At 38.0% G+C, this 21,309-nt stretch overlaps 2 protein-coding genes across 2 annotated transcripts in view; both read right to left on the bottom strand.

Annotated features, from left to right (window-relative positions):
• The window catches only part of gogo (golden goal), a 211,730-nt gene extending 209,948 nt beyond the window's left edge, over positions 1-1,782 (bottom strand). Inside the window, 1 exon segment of the mRNA XM_071665505.1 lies at positions 1,504-1,782. The gene's annotated coding sequence lies outside the window, so the exon portion shown is untranslated.
• A 10,541-nt stretch (positions 1,783-12,323) lies between these two features.
• Positions 12,324-21,309, bottom strand: part of LOC139750776 (proteasomal ATPase-associated factor 1-like) — a 37,897-nt gene continuing 28,911 nt past the window's right edge. Inside the window, exon 7 of the mRNA XM_071665506.1 lies at positions 12,324-15,526. Coding sequence (XP_071521607.1) covers positions 15,272-15,526 — 255 coding nt within the window. The 3' untranslated portion in view covers positions 12,324-15,271. The remainder of the gene's footprint in view (positions 15,527-21,309) is intronic.

The raw sequence follows: 21,309 nt of genomic DNA on the forward strand, positions 1-21,309 counted from the left end.
GAATTAATCCAAACAATAAACAACTCCGGGTTCTTTGACGAGTCACAACATTGCAGCATAGGGCAAGGGGGGTCAAGTTTGGAAGTTAGCATGGGACAGTTTATAAGAAAGTGGGACCGCTTTCGACTCGACTCTGTCAAGTAAGGATGCAGAGATAGAACCACCCCAAATGTGAGAGCAATACGCCACACAAGGACGAATCAATCCCTTGTATATACGGAGCGACTGTTCAGAAAAGAAAAAGTTTCGACATCTAAATAGGACATCCAGTTTCTTTGAAACAGACATCTATTCCTGTAATGTGGGGCTTCCAAGAAAATATATTAATTGAATCAAGAGGTGGAATCATGGAACCATTAAAGGTGAGGCGAGAATCAAGAGGAGTTTTCGATAAAGGGAAGAAATTGGGTCATGGAGGCATTAAACTTAACATGATTTTTGTCTACAACACAGATATCCAGACCAAGTCTGAGTTTACTGAAGCCCCCTTCTCTGTTCCTTCTTTTGGAAAAGTAAAAACTGAGGGGAGGATTTCCAGCCCCCGCTCCCTCCCCTTTTAGTCGCCTTTTACGACATGCAGGGAATACGTGGGCAGTATTCTTTCTCCCCTGTCCCTAGGGATATATATATATATATATATATATATATATATATATATATATATATATATATATATATATATGGACAATCCCCATTGGAAGAGAAAAATAAAATAGGAGTACTCACCGCTTTTTCCTCTTTCTAGTGGTGATTGTGCATATATCTCTTCACGCTGAAGTGAAGGTTCTGTATATATATATATATATATATATATATATATATATATATATATATATATATATATATATGTGTGTGTGTGTGTGTGTGTGTGTGTGTGTGTGTGTGTGAACTATTTTCCTCTCAATATATCAGTGCATATGCTGTGTGCTTTCACACATGTTTGCGTGCTTCCAGGTAAGTGTGCGTGTGTATGGATCTTAGTAAACACAGGTTCCCGTGTGCTGGTGCGTGTCAGTGTCACATATACATAGAGGAGCCTCAATGTAGTACATCCATGTTTAGGAGCCTCTATGTACGGTACTCTGTGTATATGAAGGGAAGACTAAAATGTAACAAACTAAGGGTTGTTGACTACAGTCTGTACAGGTCAAGTTAAATCTCAACATATCTTTTACTGTTATCCTGTTATGATCATTAACTTAATTACATATGATCGGTCGTGATGAACTCGATAAAAGAACTCGTTTACATGTATTAATCAAAATAAGTACTCATAGTATATATGAATGCCCGTATGAATATTCTTACCAAATTAATCCGCTTATCTTTCGTGTATTACGCAATCATCCTTTATTGTGGTGACTGAAAATGGTAATCTCAACAACTACCACAACATCAGAAAACAATAATAGATTATTTTGGACAAAATCTCAGAAGCGAGCATTACATTCTACGTTCCTTAATGAGCTACGTGGACGTAAGAGATGACAATGGAGAACTAACCTTTCCATATGAGGACACTTCTCTGTTGCATAACGATGAGTGCGTTCTGATCACCTCACTGCCTTCGAAATCCGTCCATTTAAAACAACTCGTCAGTTGTACACCTCTGACCAACCCTTCTCCACCTACGAAATCATTCTCTTACGTCGTATCATAACCAAACACTTTGACTTAGATTACATTTGCCACTGATCAACGGCGGTTGTGGTGGTGGTGAGCCACACGTTACTACAGCCAGCACAGGTAATCACACACGTCCACACTTGGTATCATATTGCAATTACTAGCGGCGTGTGCAGCCACCCACAGACGCATACCTTGTTATGGCTCAGGTTGCCACCGCTCCCATGGCAACTGATGCAGGTCAAAATGATGATTTACTTACTCTCTCTGTGCCCTGTGAACGGTGCTGACACAACTGGCATATTCCATGTTGTTCCTCTGGATACCTTTTACTTAACAGGGTTGAGATATTTCGTAAACCGGAATGAATTATCCGAATTTCATGCATGAAAATAGGCATACTCGTCACCGAGTTAAGGGAAGCTCCGCCCCTCTGAGACAACGAGGTGGGTGATTGGCTGGGGTGAGCGCGCACGCTCCGTGCCGCCCCGTCACCCTCGCCCATAAGTTTGTGGAGGATTGAAATTTTGGCTGGAAATGGGCGGCTTTATTTACATCGGGGGTGTGGGAGTTACATGTCGGGTTCAGGGCGGAAAAAAGTGGAGAAGCAAGGTTATTTGAATCATCATCTTGAACGAAAGGGAATAGCGAAGAACATATGGATAAATGAAACTGTAAAAGGCCTCTTGTCACCACAGGAAGCAGCTACCACATAGACAACTGTCATTATTTTGTTATTCATTTATCCTGTGTTAGCAACTTCCCAAAGTGATTGCGTTTATGATCCTACCTGACACCTTGTTTCTCTCACCAACAATTGTGTTTCACGTCACTGTTCACCAACGTCTTTTCTGATTTCATGTTTCTCTAAACTGTGTCATAACTACGAGTTATCTCTATCATTCTATATCGACTTTCCATGTTTATCCCATTTTTCAGTTGTAAAACTCTATTATGTCACCCTTCCTCTGTGCCTCGAGTGAAAATGGAAATTCAGTTTTCGATGTTTTCTTGCGCAATGTTATTAATGCCTAATGCTAATGTCATCCTCCTCTGTATATTCATAATGGGATTTACATTATCAGTTGCCCAGGGAAGTACGAATGTCCTAACATTGGAGTGTTGAAGCTATACCAGGAACCATCTTACACCCTCCGTGTCAGTGGGTCGTACACACTTGCCGCTCAGAACCATCTTATACCATCCTCGTTAGCAAACTGCAGCTGCCCTGGGAAGTATTACCCTCCTGGCTTAAGATTGTTGAGGTGGTGTCCAGTACTGTCTTACACCCTCCATGTCAGGACTGCTGGTCTATTCTTTTATTAAAACGGCAACTGAGCTAGCCCTAGCATCTCTCCACATGCACCTATTCTATGTAGGTAGATGAATGTAGAAAATTTACTTATATTCGCATAGTCTCAGCCTTCCCCCTTGTCATATACGGCGGAGATGGAGGAAGGAGTTTTCCTGTCTCTGTGGTTTGGTTAACATGTGTGTTGTCCTCGACTACGACTTGTCAGTGACTTACAGAACCTTAGAGAACAAGAATAGTTCGAGAGATGATGATAGATATAGTTGAAATACGATTCTGTTTTCGTTACTAATGTTCTCAGATAAGAAACCAGGTGCTTCCTCCTCTCCCGTTAGTTTCATTTCTTACATCACATCACTGTTCTTTCAAAGTGTTCGATTTCTAATAAACCCTTTCAATCCCTCATGTCCCCCCCCCCCCTTCCCCACCTCCTTTGCTTTATCTATTCTTGTTCTACGGTAACATGATACCTAGTTATCCATTTAATATCATGTAGATTCAGGGCATTATATTTGTTTACAATGCACGTCATTAATCATTTCATACCCCACACCCTCGACCCGTTGAGCTCTCTCTGAAGTCTTCTAAATCACCATCTGATTTAACGAGGTGTCCCATTGCTATATCGGCAAGTGTCCTCAATTCTACTGTCTGCTCCTTTCAACATCACACACACACACATTATGAACAAGAGCGACCCCTGGATCCGAACCTTAAGACACCCCGGTAAGTAGCTGGGCTCCACCTACATTTTCCCTCTTTATTGACGTCCTGTCTGATACGCCCATACTTTAATCCAGTATAGCACTGTACGTCCCCTCTGAATGCCATGAGGAGCCATTGTTCTCAGTGAGTTTGCCCGCGGGACGCTGTCAAAAGCCTCATTGAAATCGAGATGAACAGCACCATTGCCCTTCCTTTCTGTTCACTATTGATTCAAAGACACTGGAAAAGGAAGAGAGCAATCTAATCTGTGAATCCTTCTTGTCAGATCCCTTCCGTGGGTCATAATCGCCCCCAGCGGTCGTGTTGCAGCACCACAGACGCCACGAGAGGAAAGCAGCCCCTCCTGCCCCGCCTCCCTCACATCTAACGACACCTGACAAAGCGTGAATCCACACTCCCCCTCAACCCTCACCCTCTGTTCTCGGGTCATGACGTTTTTCTCCCCTTACTTGAGTGCTCAGGAGGAAATAAAGGTAGAGGGGAATATAACAGGAAAGGAGAAAGCGGATGAATGGAGGACGTTTGTGTATAAATGTATTTTGTGGGTTTATCGCTGCTGAAGATTGTAGTCTGCTGGATATATACATTTGAAGCCTATGGAAAGTGAGTTAAGCAGGATTGTGTAATGTTTACCTTGTTTATTTTAGCAAAATCGAGATATACAGCAAACATTGTCGCCTCTACATCAGGGCTTCATGTATCATAATCTCTGCAACATACTTTATTACTTAAGATGTAAAACGTACAGATATATATAGCGTTTTGCCACAAGCTCAGATCCTTTTTTTTTTATTGTTGATTATTTATGGCCTTCCGCCGCGTCAGTGTGAATTGGTCACACATACTTTATAACTTTTGTTCTCTAGATAATGTTCGTATTACATTTTGTCCCGAGGATAAAGTTTTTTTTTTAAGTCCGACGGTTGCTGTCGCTAAACCCTCATTTACCTCAGTATTGGTGATACTGCTGCCATCTCGTTATATCTCGCATCATCCATAAATTCCATATTTCTTGTACTGAGGAATGATTTGAACCCAATCTGTTAACTTCTAGCATTTCGTTCTGGCGTCGTCTTCATGTTGTTCCCTGAACCTGAATGACCCGCACTCAATTATACTCTTTGCTCTATTCACAAGTGAGTATCACCTCTGCATTTTCTCTCATTCTGCCGATTATGAAACTTACACTTTCTATGCACCTAATTTACATTGAGTTTACATTTCTCTCCATATCTGCTGAGCAGGTCTGGAATCTCGTGTAGGAACAGTAGATTTCTCTCTTCAGTGATTACTGAAGATGCAAGACTCTGTCTGTAATCCTTTGTGATTTGTAAATGTGATATTTGCCACAAATGTAACATATCTCAGAATGACTGTGCTCACATTCCATAAGGTTATGACCCCACACAGCATTAACGTTTTTAATTGGAACATCTGCTTCCCCTGTTTCTACATTTGCTGATTTCGCAAATACTTCTCTTTGATTTTTACTTCATTTCTCAGTGTTTCAACCATTTCGTCTTCCTCCCTCGATTTCTTGCTCGCTTTTCTTTTTCTGCATCTTCAGCGAGTTTTACGATTCTTCAAAACAGTCTTTTTGTTTATCTTCGATAACTCATTTTCATTTTCATGCTTGTCTTCAGTGTCATCAATTGATTCGTCTTTATCTTTCTTCCGAATTTCTTTCTTATTTGTCATCGTTCCTCAATTACTCGTGTCACGAACCATCAGATCCATTAATTTGATTACGTTCTCCGACTACCGGGCAGTTACCAACCCCCATGGTGCTTAGAAGCTTTATCTATCGTCTCTATCAGTAGTTTACAATCTATCAATTTTAAAGGAAACGGATGGTTGAGGTAACTATATCTCGATACATTCCTAATGCATACTATTTTCCCCCCTTCCTAATATCTGCAGTTAAGCGGTCTTTAAAGTCATATCTCATCAGCTTTGCTACATCTTTATCAGTGCTTATTTCTCCAGAATTATCATTCTTAGAAATATTGATATTGGTTGGTTCTCATATTTCTCTTTTGCCGCTGTCTATAGTAGCGTGGATGGTGCCTCTTTCTCTTCCTTCTGTTTCATATTCTTCATCCCATCACTCATTGCTAAGATTTCTTAAAAAATGAGATTAATTATGCATAAGTTCCTATAATAACATGCTTGAAGCAGGGGGTATATCCACGGTCCTTCCCGCCATCTTGCTTATATTTACAACACTGTGCCGTTGTTGTCAGCAGCCAAACACATTTCATATTTCTCCATTGTGGTTTCATCTGGAACTGTTCTTCGCCACTTATGACCTTTTTATGTTTCTGATCTCGAGTAAAACACTGAATAATCTCTCCACACAGGTCATCTATTTACGAACACTGAGAGTTTAGTGCCTAGCTGTCACTGCGTAATTTGTTATAATACACAATTTTGATGTCTTCTGCAGCCTCACATTGTCTGAGCTCTATATCAGTTTATCTTCAGCCATCTAAGCTTTCTTTTGACTGTTCCTTGGGTAAAGTTCTCTGGGCAGCACATCAGCTTGCCATGCTTATTCTTGGGACAAATCTACATTGCCTCTTCATTTATGTACTTATTCTTGATCATTTCTTCCAAGACTACTTTTCTTTGTGAGGTCAAGCTCTCTCGCCTATATATTTCGTAGGCATTATCTCATATCTGTCTTTTTATTCTGATGTTATGTGTCATTTTGCGAATGTCTGCAATTTTGTTTTCGTACAGAGTTAGCTTTATTGGTTTTTGCTATTGATTTCATTAAAAGTTCGTAATGGCTAGGATTCCGTTGGTCCAGGAGGGGATTTTTTGTTAATACGACCAAATTCTCAACCCATATGATATTGTATGTCATGATGATCAGGCAGTTAGTTCCTCGTCTAATTTCTTGTATTTTGAGCTGAATACCGATTTGTATCCCTCAACTAACATTCTGTATATTTCCTGAGGGACATTTCAATAGTTCTCTGCTACTTTAAAGGCCTTTAGTTCGATCTCTGATTTCTGTTTTCTTGCTCTGTGCTTGTACAAGAACAGACCTTTGGATTCCAGTCTCAGTTTTCTAGACTTTCTTCATTCAATTTCTTCTATGATTTCATTATTACCTCAAGAGCATTTTCCATTTTCTCATTGAGTTCCTAGTTCTTGCCTCACTCACTAGTGACTTTTCTTTCATACTCGCCCAGTTTTCTGTTTCTCATTATCTTCGTATTTGCACAATTTATCTCGCAGACATAAGCTGACAAATTTAGATTTTCTAACGATTTCTTTTTATTGTAGGTTACTGCCTTTGAAAATCTCATTCAGTCTGTACCTTATATCCTTGCACTGATCTCTCCAATCCATCAGTTATGATAATTCATGTTGCTCAGCAATCTGTCATATCATATTAATGTAACTGTTTGGTGTACTCATTTCCATACTATAAGCTGTAACAATATCTATGGCATTATGATCAGATTAACTTGTATTATTCACCTCTGTATCTGATATATTTATCACTATTCATCATATTCCTTTCATTTGGTCTGTGTTTACTTGTACTAGGTTGAATGACCCACAAACATTAATTAGTCTAAGAATTTTTTTCTTTAGTCGCATGATCAGTTACTTTTCTTGGCAGTGATAATTGCATTCATACTTTGTTTCTTCCTATTGTTCAACGAAATGGAGGTTAAAGCTACCATTATCATTAAATCATGTTTCTCTCTTACCTTCCACCTTTCTTTCACTTTGCTTTTTTTTTTTTTTTACATTCATATTGGTTTTGGATGGTCTCTATTATGATACTATGTTTATTGTGTTCCCTTAACACATTCATTGCAATTACTGCCATGGTTCATTTTCACTCTCCGCTTTCCTTTCAGCTTACTGTGGACATATATTGCTACTGTCCAGTTAGATTTTGGCTTCACTACTCTGTTTCAAACTGTTCAAAGTTTGATTAGTCTTTCACTTTCTCGATGAATCAGGTTTTAATAAAGACTGTTGTTATCTTTTATGTATTCAGAGAAGTAATTCACTCCGCAGAAATCTGTTATTAAACCGTCAATCTGTTATTAAACCGTATGTTTGTGTATATATTTCTTCCAAGGATTCACTATTCCTTTTTTGTCCTTGATTAAATCTAGTCTCTGTGTATCTTGTCATCTATCTGCATAATCATCTTTAAATGTAATCATCGACAACTCAAGGGTGGGTCATTTTGATACCTGCTTCTTTCCCTACTTATCGAAGCTTTGGAATTCTCAACCTTCTCATATATTTCCCAATAACTATGACCAGGCACATTTCAAAAGACATCTTTCACTTCCTCAAGAAATCGTAAAATACTTTCCCTTGTCTTTTCTTTTTCCATTTCAAAATTCCCTATATTCAAATTAAGGCCCAGTCTTGATGTGGACTTTTGTCCATGACTGGTGCCCTCAACATAAAAAAAGAGAGAAAAAAACTATGGCCTCTTGTCCTTGGCATCATTGGATGCTACGAATTTCCGGGATCCCACCTGACACTACTGCCAATGAAAAGAACTGCCAGTCGTAGTACCAGCTCCTCCTACGACCTTTTCCCTTCTAATAGACCTCTCTCTTTTTCCTGTTCACTATACGAACATTCGTGATCTCTATAGTAACCGTCTCGTGAAAACCATCTGTCTAGTACCACTACTAATCTTACTTCTCTCTGAGACACAGTTGTCTAATGATGTTCATACTAGCCCCTTTATCATTTCCAATTATAATCTCGATTCTGGTTCCCAAACTTTGATTTTATCTAACTCAAGGTCTGTCACCCAACTACCTCTGTTTCCCTTTGTTTGTTCCAACTGCTCTCCTTAATTTTTTTCTTTCTTTGGTTATCTAAACTCATGCCAAGAAGATATGGCATCCTCTCACAGGCAAGCTGAGATCTTCTACTAAGGGAATTTCAACGTTCAACTTAGGAAATTGAATTCCTTTCATATCGATGGTGGGGGATTGCAGCCTCCACATTCTCCATTCTCAGTGCTTAGCAAATTATCAACCACCCCACTCATTTTTCTGAAAGCTGAGACTGCTTTCCTAATGTTCTTAGATCTATTTTTCACATTCAATCCTTCGCACTTTAGCTAAACAATCTCACCCCAACTGGTTTATCTGACCGCATTCTCATAAATGTATCTAATTTAATGGCACTTCCCCCTCCAAGAGCCACTTCTAAATTTGAATATTAGCACTTCAGTAAAGCTGATTGAAAGAACTTGCAAAAATTCTTTTCTCATCCTTGGGTAAATTACTTTTATGTGGTGATGCTTCTGTCTCCACCAAACGTATAGCAAAAATTATTGTTGTGGGAATCGAGGCATTTATCTACTTCCCCTGTAAGATGGCCCCTTCTAATCCATAATTCAACCATTCCTGTTCTGAGGCCATTCAAGCAAGGGACTAGGCATATTGGGCTAGAAAAAACTCTCCTTCCTGCGACTCCCATTCAGCATCTATCACTGCTCATATTGATTGCAAGTATGTTATCCATAAGGCAAAGCATTCCTTTATTCAAAGAAAGTGCATTAACCCCTCCTCTCCATCCAATTAGTCTTTCTGGTCTTTAGCTAAGGGAATCGCTAACAACTTCTGTCACTCTACCTTTCCTTCACTTTTCTGTTCTGACAGTACTATAGCTGTCTCTCCCACAGACAGAGAAGCTCTCTTTCATTATCATTTCTCTCTAACTCTCCCTCTGATGACTAACATTTCTTCACCTTCAATGCCCCTCTTACTAAAATTTCTTTTTGAACAGTCCAAAAAGTGCATCTCTCTGGACACAAGCAAGGCTTATGGACCTGACAGCACCCACCATATGAGAGCATTTCTCTGAACTTGCACTTGTGCTTGCTCATCTGTTTCATTTGTTTAAAAATTAGAACTTTTCCTTCTTCTAGAAGCATGCTTTGATACATATCCCTAAGAACGGTGAATGTTCTAAATCCTCTGTAATCCTATTGCTTTGATATCTACAATTTCCAAAGTCTTTGCATTCCTCCTCAACACCCATAACCCACAGTCTTTCCTCTGATCGCTAGCATAGTTTCTGTCAGACGAGATCTACCGGTGATATTCTTTCCTATCTTACATTATAATGTCTGGTCATCATCCCTGAAAGATTTCTGGGAATCCTATGTAGTTGCCCTTGATATATCCAAAGCTTTGGCAGGGTGTGGCATCAAGGTCTCATCTCTAAGCTCTCTCTTTTGGTCTCCCTCCCTCACTTGGTTTCCTCTCAGACCAGTCTATCCCCATGGTTGTTTACGGATCAGCTTCTCCTTAATCCATCAGCATTGGTGTCCTCATGATTGTATCCTGTTTTTTACACTTTTTCTACCTTTTATAAACAGTATCCTTTCTACATATAACTAAATGCACTTGTACGCTGACCACTGAACACTGCATTCCTCTACATCCTTCAATTTTGCTCCTGCTGCTCTTCCTCGATCTAAATCTTGTCTGGGAACAACTTCCTCAATAAACTCATACTTAGATAGGATATCTCAGAGGTAGATGAAATCTGGTTAAATCCAACACCTTCAAGACCCACTTTCTGTCCATTTCTCTATCAAAAATTCCTAACAATTTCCCCCTCTCCTTCAATGCTCCTGTAATTCCACCTTTTGACTCAGTGAACATACTTTGTATTACTGTGACATCCATGCTTTCTTGGAAACACCAGATTATGGAAATAACTAAGACTGGGAGTCCTATTTAGATGTTGAGATTTCTTTCCTCTCAAACAGTTGCTCCATTTATACAAAGGATTGATCTGTCCTTGTTTGTAGTACTGCTCTCATATCTTGGGTGGTTCTAACTCTCCTTCATTACCTGACAGAGTTGAGGTGAAAGCAGTATGACATCAACTCTCCCTCTATTGTAGGTATTATTTTGTTTTTTCTCTCCCAAGAGCTGGCTGCTCGCATGCCTCCACCACTTGCTAGACCACACAATATTTGGCAAGCTGTTGCATCACATGATTACTTTGTAGCTGTTGGCAACTCAAGTAGAGGCCATTTAGATAACTGTTTCTTTCCCTTCACCTTAAAGCTTTGGAACTCTCTATCCTTACATGGTTTTCCCAGTAAATGACCTGGCAATCTTAAAGGACAGGTTTTTCACAGGTTTAATTTGTTTACGGATGGGGTGGTTATGAAGGTAAATGCAAGAGTCTGGAGGGAGGGGTGAGTATGTAGTCTGCTGGGAATGAGAGGGTTTGGGCTTTGACTCGGTTGTTGTTTGCTGATGATAAAGCACTGATGGCTGATTTGAGTGAGACATTGCAAAGGTTGGTGAATGAGTTTGGAAGAGTGTGTGAAATGAGAAGTTGACAGTAAATGTGAATGAGAGCAAGGCTATAAGGTTCAGCAGGATTGAGGGACAAGTTAGTGGGGATGTAAATTTGAATGGAGAAAAATTGGAGGAAGTGAAGTGTTTTAGATATCTAGGAATGAACTTGGCAGCAAATGGAACCAAGAAAGCAGAGGTGAGTCATAGGGAGGAGGAGAGAGTGAAGGTTCTGGAAGCTTTGAAGAATGTGTGGAAAGAGAGAACGTTATCTCAAAGAGCAAAAATGGGTAATTTTGAAGGATTAGTGGTTCCAGCATTATATGGTTGTAAGGCATGTGCTATAGATTGGGTTGTGCAGAGGAGGGTGGATGTACTGGAAATGAAATGTATGAGGACAATATGTGGTGCAAGGTGGTTTGATTAAGTAATGAAAAGGTATGAGAGGTATGTGGAAATACACAGAGTGTGGTTGAGAGAACAGGAGAGGGTGTGTTGAAATGGTTTGGAAATATGGAAAGAATGGGTGAGGAAAGGTTGATGGAGGATATATATCAAAGGTGGAGGGAACAAGAAGTGGGAGACCAAATTGGAGGTGGAAGGATGGAGTGAAAATTTTGAGTAATCAGGGCCTGGACATGTAGGAAGGGGAAAGGCATGCACTGAATAGAGTGAACTGTAATGATATGGCATAATGGGGACAACATGCTGCCAATAGACTGTGATTTTGGTACACTGCACATGACAGCTTGAGAATGAGTAAGAACAGATGTGGCCTTTCTTCATCTGTTTCCTGGCACTACCTTGCTGATGCAGGGGGTGGTGATGCTGTTTCCTGAGGGTAGGGTGGTGCTGGAAATGGATGTATAGTTACACTTATGTATATTTGTGTGTACATGAGTGGATGGGTCTTTTTCCTCTGTTTCCTGGCGCTACCTTGCTAACACGGGACACAGCAGTCAAGCATAATGAATAATGGGTTTTTCATTTACTCCAAAGTTCGTAAATAGTTTTCCTTGTCTCTCCTTTCTTGCTCTCATTAACGGCTTTATACGTCACTTCAGGTCTGGCCTTGATGTGAACTTTTGTCTCTAACTTGGAAGAAAAAACATTATGATTTACATTAACATGCAGTGCCAAGAATGGTTTGTCAGAGATACATCTCATAAACTGAATGGACATTAACAATTATTACCATTCAAAGTTATCAGTGAATTAATAAAAGGATACTGTAATCAAACTTTGGTATACAACACTACTTATATAATGCTATGGTATGTCAACAATCATTACAGGTACCCCTATCTTGCAACTGTAGGAAAATGAAACAATACAGACTACTTTGGTATTCACTCAAAAATTTTAATTTGCTGATTCTACCTATCAACAGCAAGATATTTTGGTCATCAACACATGAACAAGAAATTATGCTTAGTTTCTGACAAAGAAAATCCATCACAATCCACAAAGGGAAGATGAGGCTGTTCTCGAAAAGTCTCACACGTTTAAAGGGTACTGTTGCATATCTTCTCTTCCCTGGTAAATTCAGGAGTCCTCAGTGAACCTAGCAGTAAGTTTTATTCATAGTTCTATCATTAAACAAGACTGCTAGACTACAATTAACATTTTCCATTCCAAAGGATCTCTCTCTGCATAGTATCTTTAAATCCCTATCCATTTACATGTGGTGTATAAGTGCATAGATACTTCTTTTATGGAAATCTTATGGAAATCACTTTGCAGAATTTGGGTTCTCAGTCCCAATCCTGCAGGCTGTCTAAAGGACATAGACACCCTATTCCCTGTAGCAGACTTGCTACCTACTGTTACCATATTTTGATTTACTGATCGTCTTATGTATACAATAATTTATCCAAAATTTCCACTCTTGCAGTTTTGTATACTGTGGAAGCTGGTCAGAACAGCATGTTCTGACAAATGCCTTCTAATACAAACAATACTTTAAGCTGAGAAGGGACAGCAAATAAGCCAAGTGGTACCCTCATTTCTAACAACACATAGAGCACAGAAAAACTGGACATACAACCCTGTAGCAAGGCCTTATATGAGTCATGCAAGCATCAGAGGGATAGCATGCTAAACTGCTACTCACATCAGTGATCTGACTGAAACCAGTGATGAAAAAAGCATCATTCAAGAAACTGCTTTGTATCCTACCTGTAAGTGGCCACTAATTCATCGATGGTAAATCAAAAAGAACTGCAGTACAATGACATAAAAAAAAAAATAAGTCTGCTGGATCTTTACAATGCATGATAGCACTATACTGTACAGTATGATGAAACGTATGTATAATCCCATGAGGAAGTTCCTGGCGGGAATGGGAATCAATAAGATAAATAGCATGTACAGTCAGCAAATAAAGTATCGCTACACTTACCATGCTTTGCACCTTTGAAATACAAGATGGAGATTTTTGATATGCTCTTTCAGGTGTCGTCATTTAGCAACGACAGTGCAAAGACAGGAAACCATTAGGTACCACTGCAGGGGGGGTACAGGAATTTCCTTGTATGGAGTACCAGATACTTCTATACTCCTATCATCTGCTATACACTATATAAAAACTATTATTGTGTTTGTTAGTAAAATACTGCTGTTCAATATTTGTTAAAAAAGGAGAATATAACTATAATCAATTATACAAAAAAGAAAGAATATCTGGAAAATTTGACTGCATTCTAAAATTCATTTTAAAACAAAACTATTGCAGTTATACTTCACCTAACAATCGTATTTCATTTACATTTCATGTGATGCCTTATAATTTCTACATTCCATTTTTCATAAGAGTGCGTTGATGAACAGAATGATTGCTGCAGCCATATATGATCTCAAAGATTCACATACACATGTTTTGATCAACTTTCCTATCTTTGTGATTTACAGTCATTCACATTTCAAAGCCCTCTTATTAAAAAAATATTAGAATGTATTTGTTTGAAATTTCCCTCACAAACAAAATAATGATGTCATGATAATTAGTATATTTTAGTTTAACAGATCAACTGTTTACCTCAGCAAAAATAATACATTTTCATAATGTTAGTCAACACCTTCATAACCACATAATATCCCTCTCACTTTCTAAAGTACTTTTTTCAATGAATATCACCAAAGTAGTGAATTACAATTGTTTGACCAATTTCACTAAACAAATGATTTACTATTATTTCAAAAATTGAAGTCACAGAGTATGGCATCAAAAAGGATTTCATAATGTGTAAGAAACACAATCATTAGAAGTATCAACCAAACCAAAACATCTGGAGCACCATTCCTCATTTCAAATTCCATTGAACCTAAGGACAGCAATACTTTTTTAGCTTAAAGCACATACATCACTAAGAAATTATCTCTTGATATTCACCCTATATACTGATATTCACATTTACTCAATCTTTTAATACCAGAATAACAATGTTATTTTTGATATTACACTATGTATGCTGTTTTGTTAAAATCATATACAAGACTATACTGTCCATTCCTTTAACCTCCAAACTGCAGTTTATGGTAAATTCAACAACCTCTAAGTGAGCAATTTTTGGAAAAAAATAAGTCCCCAAATATATATCATATACACATTAAAATAAAGGTATGCAAGTCAGCTGATATAAAAATATTAATTGCTTATCTATATTGGTTTTGCAATTTATGTTGGGAGAGGACAAGTTGTGCAGGTGGGAAGGGAAGCTTCCTCTCTCCCTCTCACACTAGGCCTATTAATAGTTGCATCGTGTGAGTCACTTGGTGCATCTGCTTCTTCCCCACTATTCTTTTTCTAATATGCACCTCACCCTAACAGTTTTCACCTTCCTTCAGCATCTCCACCCTTTATGATGAATGTATGAGACAAGGGTGCCTGGGAGAGGAGGAAATGCATGGGTGATGTAGAGGGAACTTTAGGGGCATGCAATTACACACAAAAGCAAGCCACATAGGCATGCAGTGCATAACAAAGTAGGGCTACCAGAAGGCACATTGCAGTTTAAAGGTTAAGAGAGGCTTCATATTTTCATTTTTGTATATACAGTAAAGTACTACATAGCATGCATTTTTAACAGTACACTTCATAACCTGATATTTTCATGCAGTTGAAAAGAATCTGTCTCCAGCAAAGAATTTCTGAACTACGGATATCTTACCATTATACTATTATTTAAACTTCACCAAAAAGATAATAGGTATATTCAGAATGCTTTCAACTTCAAAATGATTATAATTAATAAGAAAAGATAATTTCTAAAACAGTTCCCACTTATCAAACACTTATATCTCTGCCCCTATACTTTCTGATCACTCCATCCCTACAAGCTGTGTAGATATAATTAGAATCAGTTGCAATCTTGTAAATAGGATCACAGTCTGAACCAGTTAGCTGATAGGAGCAAGATCCATCAAGACTACAAAACTGACAGATCCCATCTCTTCTTCCTGCCAGGATTCCTCCATTGAAAGATGTCAAACTCTCAACTGGTGAGGCACTGTGATGAGCCAAAGGACGAGTAGCAAGGCTCTGAAAAAAAGAGAAAAATACATACGATTTAATTTATGTATGCCCTTGTTATATGACATCTTACATCTTTTCTACACTTAACTGTTTTTCCTACTTCAGCAAAGTAACATCCTTATAAGCACACACACACAGTCTCTAGCTGTCATGCATACTACACCAAAACCAGATACTACCATCCACAGTCAAGCCCCACAAACAGCTCCATGGCTTCAGCTCATCAAAAGCAAATCATATACCAAATACCACATTGTTTCAATTCTTTCTATCCAACACATGCCTTTTGCCCTACTGTACTCCAAAGTCCCCTTTATTCCATCCTTTCAACTCATTCACTACCAATGGAATATGATGAAATTTCATGAGTCAATAGAGAAAACACTGAACATACAGGAAGGAAAGGAAATTACAAGTATTACAAATACAAAAATAGACATACAGGATGATCTATATAGGAATTAAACAGTTTCATGAAAACCAAAGAAGGAAATAGTGGAACAAATAGTCTTGAAAACAGATGGAGAAATATGGAAATCAACAGAGATGCCACACAAAAAAAATCACAAAATATGATTACATACCAGCATTACGCAGAAAAGCAGAAAGGTATGAAGGCATGAACCAACACTGGCATGAACATGGAATACATGGGACAAAGCAAAACAGAACAAGATGGAGTGAAAACTATTATATCATGACTACAAAGAGAAACCCACAAGATCAGAGGTATTCTTTTTTTATTAGAGAACCAAATAAGGAAAGTCCTAACAGAAATGGGAAAAGAATGGCAATGAAAACACAGAACAAGAATAAGACAATTAATGCCTCTTTAATCAAAGTGAATAGCATCAGTTAGCAAACAAAAAATAATTTCAATATTCTAATCACCATGTCAAAAAACTGGCTTAATGAGAAAATGAAAGACAAAGCCAACTTCGAACATCTGAAACATTTAGAGCAGATAGTATTGAGGGACAAGTCAATTGGGAGGTAAGTTTGAATGGAGATAAACTGGAGGAAGTGAAGTGTTTTAGATATCTGGGAGTGGATTTGGCAGCGGATGGAACTATGGAAGCGGAAGCGAGTCACTGGGTGGGGGTGGGGGAGGGGGTGAAGGTTCTGCGAGTGTTGAAAAACGTGTGGAAGGCGAGAGCATTATCTCAGAGTAAAAATGGGTATGTTTGAAGGAATACTGGTTCCAACAATGTTATATGGTTGTGAGGTGTGGGCTATATATAGGGTTGTGCCAAGGAGAGTGGATGTGTTGGAAATGAGATGTTTGAGGACAATGTGAGGTGGTTTGATTGAGTAGGTAATGAAAGGGTGAGACAGATGTGTGGTAATAAAAAGAGTGTGGTTGAGAGGATGGAAGAGGGTGTACTGAAATGGTTTGGTCACAATAAGAGAATGAGTGAGGATAGATTGACAAAGAGGATATATGTGTCAGAGGTGGAGGGAACGAGGAGAAGTGGGAGACCAAACTGGAGGTGGAAGGGTGTAATGAAAAACATTTTGAGCGATTGGGGCCTGAACATACAGGAGGGTGAAAGGCGTGCAAGGAACAGAGTGAATTGGAACAATGTGGTATACCGGGGTCGACATACTGTCAATGGATTGAACCAGGGCATGTGAAGCGTCTGGGGTAAACCATGGAAGGTTTTGTGGGGCCTGGATGTTGAAAGGGAGCTGTGGTTTTGGTGCATTACACATGACAGCTAGAGACTGTGAACGAATGTGACTTTTGTTGTCTTTTCCTTGCACTACCTTGCATGTGGGCGGGGGGAGGGGGTGCCATTTCATGTGTGGCGGGGTGGCGATGGAAATGGATGAAGGCAGCAAAAAATTGGCTGTGGACATATACATATATATACACATACATGTGTATATATGTATATGTCTCCATATGTATATGTATACATTAAAATGTATAGGTATGTATATGTGCATGTGTGGGCATGTATATACATGTGTATGTGGGCGAGTTGGGCCATTCTTTCGTCTGTTTCCTTGTGCTACCTCGCTAATGCGGGAGACAGCGACAAAGTATAATTAAAAAAAATACTATGAGTGGATGGGTCATTCTTCATCTGTTTCCTGGTGCCACCTCGCTGATGTGGGAAACAGCGATCAAGTATATCAAATCATATAAAACAGAACCAAATTCAAACATAGAGATCTAACATTGTATGTCTAATGAAAATGAGTCACAATGTATGCTAATTAATCAAAGTAAGCATTCCAACCATAAACACAGTAAACCTAGCATCATACAGACCACCAAAAACAAATGTAAATAACTTTAAAGGATTTTTCAGATGAAGAAATACTGACAACAATAATAACACAAGCTGGGTACTTTTAACTTCCATTTTATTAAATGGCAGGAAAATGGAGATTATTATAGATGTAAATACAACTACAAAGGTAAGACTAATAGATCAGCATATGAAAGAAAACAGTTTCAAAGACTAATTAATCTATATGAATCATTCAGCCTTGTCCAGGTAAACCACAGACTGACATGAGGGAGCAATACAATAAATCTTATTTTAACATATGACATGGCATTGTTTTCAGGTATAGAAGTACAAAGGTCTCTTAGAACACAGAATCAAAGAAATTGCTACAGTTTATAATGTTTTCTTTTTCTTTCAAACTATTTGCCATTTCCCGCATTAGCGAGGTAGCGTTAAGAACAGAGGACTGGGCCTTTGAGGGAATACCCTCACCTAGCCCAATTCTCTGTTCCTTCTTTTGGAAAATTAAAAAAAAAAAAATGTGGAAATGAATATTTGTGACCATAATACAGCAATAGAGGATAATACCATTACCAGGCTGAGCAACATGAATTCCCATCATGACAAATCAGAAAGGAGAGATCACTGAAAGGATTCTAAACACAATTGGAATGAGATCTTCACAGGGTATACCCTAGTGACAAACATAATGATATACTGTGAGAAGTTAAGCCAAATATCGATGAGCAAATACCAAAGAAAATGATATGAAAGAACAGAATTGAAAATACAAAGAGAAAAAATGTGAATGAATAGAAGGGCATGAAAAAAGGTTGACAAAAGATGTACAAATAAGAGTTAAATAAGAAAGTACTGTACACAAATGCACTAATAATGAAATTTTATAAAAGAGAACAGAATTTGAATGCAGAGAGCTTGGTATACATAACTTGGAAAGACACCTAACATTTCTATTCACATTAACAAAGAAATCAGAGACTGGACCCTTTCAGGTAGGTCAAAAGTAGGGAAATTAATCTTAATGAAATAAGTACAATGGTAACTAAACAATAAAATTCTGCTATCAGCTCAAAATCCACTATAGAAACTGAAAATTGAAGTGCTTAACCAATACAATTAAGATGAACTCATGGAACCTGAAATACTAGAAGATACTGAGTGACTGATAAATTCAGAGAAAATCTGGCTCTAATAGCAGATGAAATCAGACATATTCCTCAAAAAGACAACACCAGCAATGGTGACACCAATGCTGTTATCACTGTAGCAAAGTCTGGATGAAAGCAAAAGTGCAGACATTTACAAAATGGTAAATGTAACACCAATACACAAAGGCAAATTGAAGCTGAAATCTAAACAATACAGACCATTTAGTTGGACAGTGCATGTAATAGTCCTTGAATGAGTAATAAAAGGACATATATTAGAATATCTAATAAAAAACACGTACATAAACAAAGGCCAACATAGATTTGTACTTAGATATAGTAAGCAAACCCAATTACAAGTGAAAGTTTAATGCATGGAAAAAGAATGGAAAATTTTTCCTGACTATGAAAAAACATTTGACAAAGTTAACCAAAGAATTTTTGCTAAGGAAAGAAGCTAAATACAACATCAACAGTTAGGAATGAAAATGGATTACGGAGTTTAGAACAAGTAGAAAGTTCAAAGTTATAGCAAATGTAACATCTCCAATGAAGAAAATGTTCTTTCTAAGGTACCACAAAGATAGAAAGATGGAGTAAAAAAAGATTTTTAGTGATCTGAGCCTAAACATGTTGAAGGGTGAAAGGCATACACAGCATAGAGTGAATTGGAATGATGTAGATGTAGTATACAGGGGTTAATGTGCTATCAGTGGACTAAACCTGGGAATGTCAATTGGCCAGGGTAAACCATGGAAAGGTCTGTGGGGCCTGATTGTGCATAGGGAGCTGTGGTTTTGGTGCATTACTCATGAAAGCTAGAGAATGTATGTAAGCAAATGTGGCCTTTCTTTATCTATTCCTGGTGCTATCTCACTAAAGTAGGGAGCAGTAATCAAGTATGATAAAAATATAATTGGACATCTAGAATGGTACAGGAAGCAGTAAAATACATCCTTCTCAAAGATAACAGAATACTGGTAATGGAGACTTCAGTTTATAGAGAGACAAACTAAAGGAATTTCAATTCACATATTGACAGGGAGTCATGGAGACAAATTCTTATAAAGTATACAGAAAAATTTGCTATACCAAACATGCTTGTGTGAGAGGGATACATACATCATCATCAGTGGACCTTATCTTCTTCACAAATACCAGCATGGACACTGAGATTATTAAGCAACAACAATAGGAAAACATAATCATACAATGTTCAAATCTGATTATGTGGTAAATGTGAAGGTCAAAAGATACAAGGACAGACAACACATAATGAGGAGATATAACCATGGAAACTACACAAACCTCAACTATTTCTATGGTAATATGAATTGTAAATGGAGTTCAAAGAACTTTTATTTTGTTTATACCATTTCTAGATAGGTGTGGTGAGAGGTTCTGTAGCATTTACAATGAAGGAGTAGAAACACAGGTACCTCTAACCTTAAATACGAAGGAAATTCTAAGAAAGAGGGAAGAATGGTTTAATGAGAGATGTTAAAATGCAAAGAAGCTTTGTCCAATGGAGAAGCCATTGCCAAAACTCCAGCTAGTCAGCCTTTGCTAGGTAAAAGAAAGCAAGGAATGAGTATTGCATGATAAGAAAGGATGAAAACACTGTGAAAAGAATTTTGCAGCACAGGCAAGAAAAAATCCATATGTTTTCCATAAAATCAACAATTACAAAGCAAAAGATCAAGGGCAGCTAATCAGGTTAAGGGTTTTATAGAAAAGAACTGTAGAATATGATGTAAGGATATGAGGAACTGAAAAACATTCAAAAGTGTTTTCACTTTGAAGAACACTATAGTACTATTACCAAATGGGGCTTTGAGATGGAGAGGAGAGGAAGTCTTAGAAAACAGTGAGATATCTAGAAATGGTATAAACAAAATAAAAGTTTTTGACTCATACAAGGCTCATGGTCCTGATAAAATTTCACCATATGTACAGAATATCTGTCCAGATACATTAAACAAATCACTTGAAATACTGTTCAAGATTTTGCTGGAAAGAGATAAAGTACCAAGGTGAATGGAAAAGGGCAAATATCATACCATCTATAAGAATGGTGAGAGGGAATAGGAAATGACATAAAGACTGGTCTCAATGATGAGTATGGTCTGTAAGGTTCTGGAGAAGATAAACAGAAAGAAAATGAATAACTTTTAGGACAGAAACTATCTGAGAAACAGTATGATTTTAGGCTAAGGGGGTCATGTGTAACAAACTTCTCAGATTTCTGTGAGCGAGTGAGTTCTGTCTGAGACTAATGGGATGGCTGAATGAACTGTTTGTATCATTACTACCATGCAGCATTTGACAATGCTGCATGGGAGGCTGATTAAGAAGTGTAGTCAAGAATGGCAGAGAAGAG

The sequence above is a fragment of the Panulirus ornatus genome, chromosome 10 (assembly GCF_036320965.1).
Source record: "Panulirus ornatus isolate Po-2019 chromosome 10, ASM3632096v1, whole genome shotgun sequence".
Classification (NCBI taxonomy): Eukaryota; Metazoa; Arthropoda; class Malacostraca; order Decapoda; family Palinuridae; genus Panulirus; species Panulirus ornatus.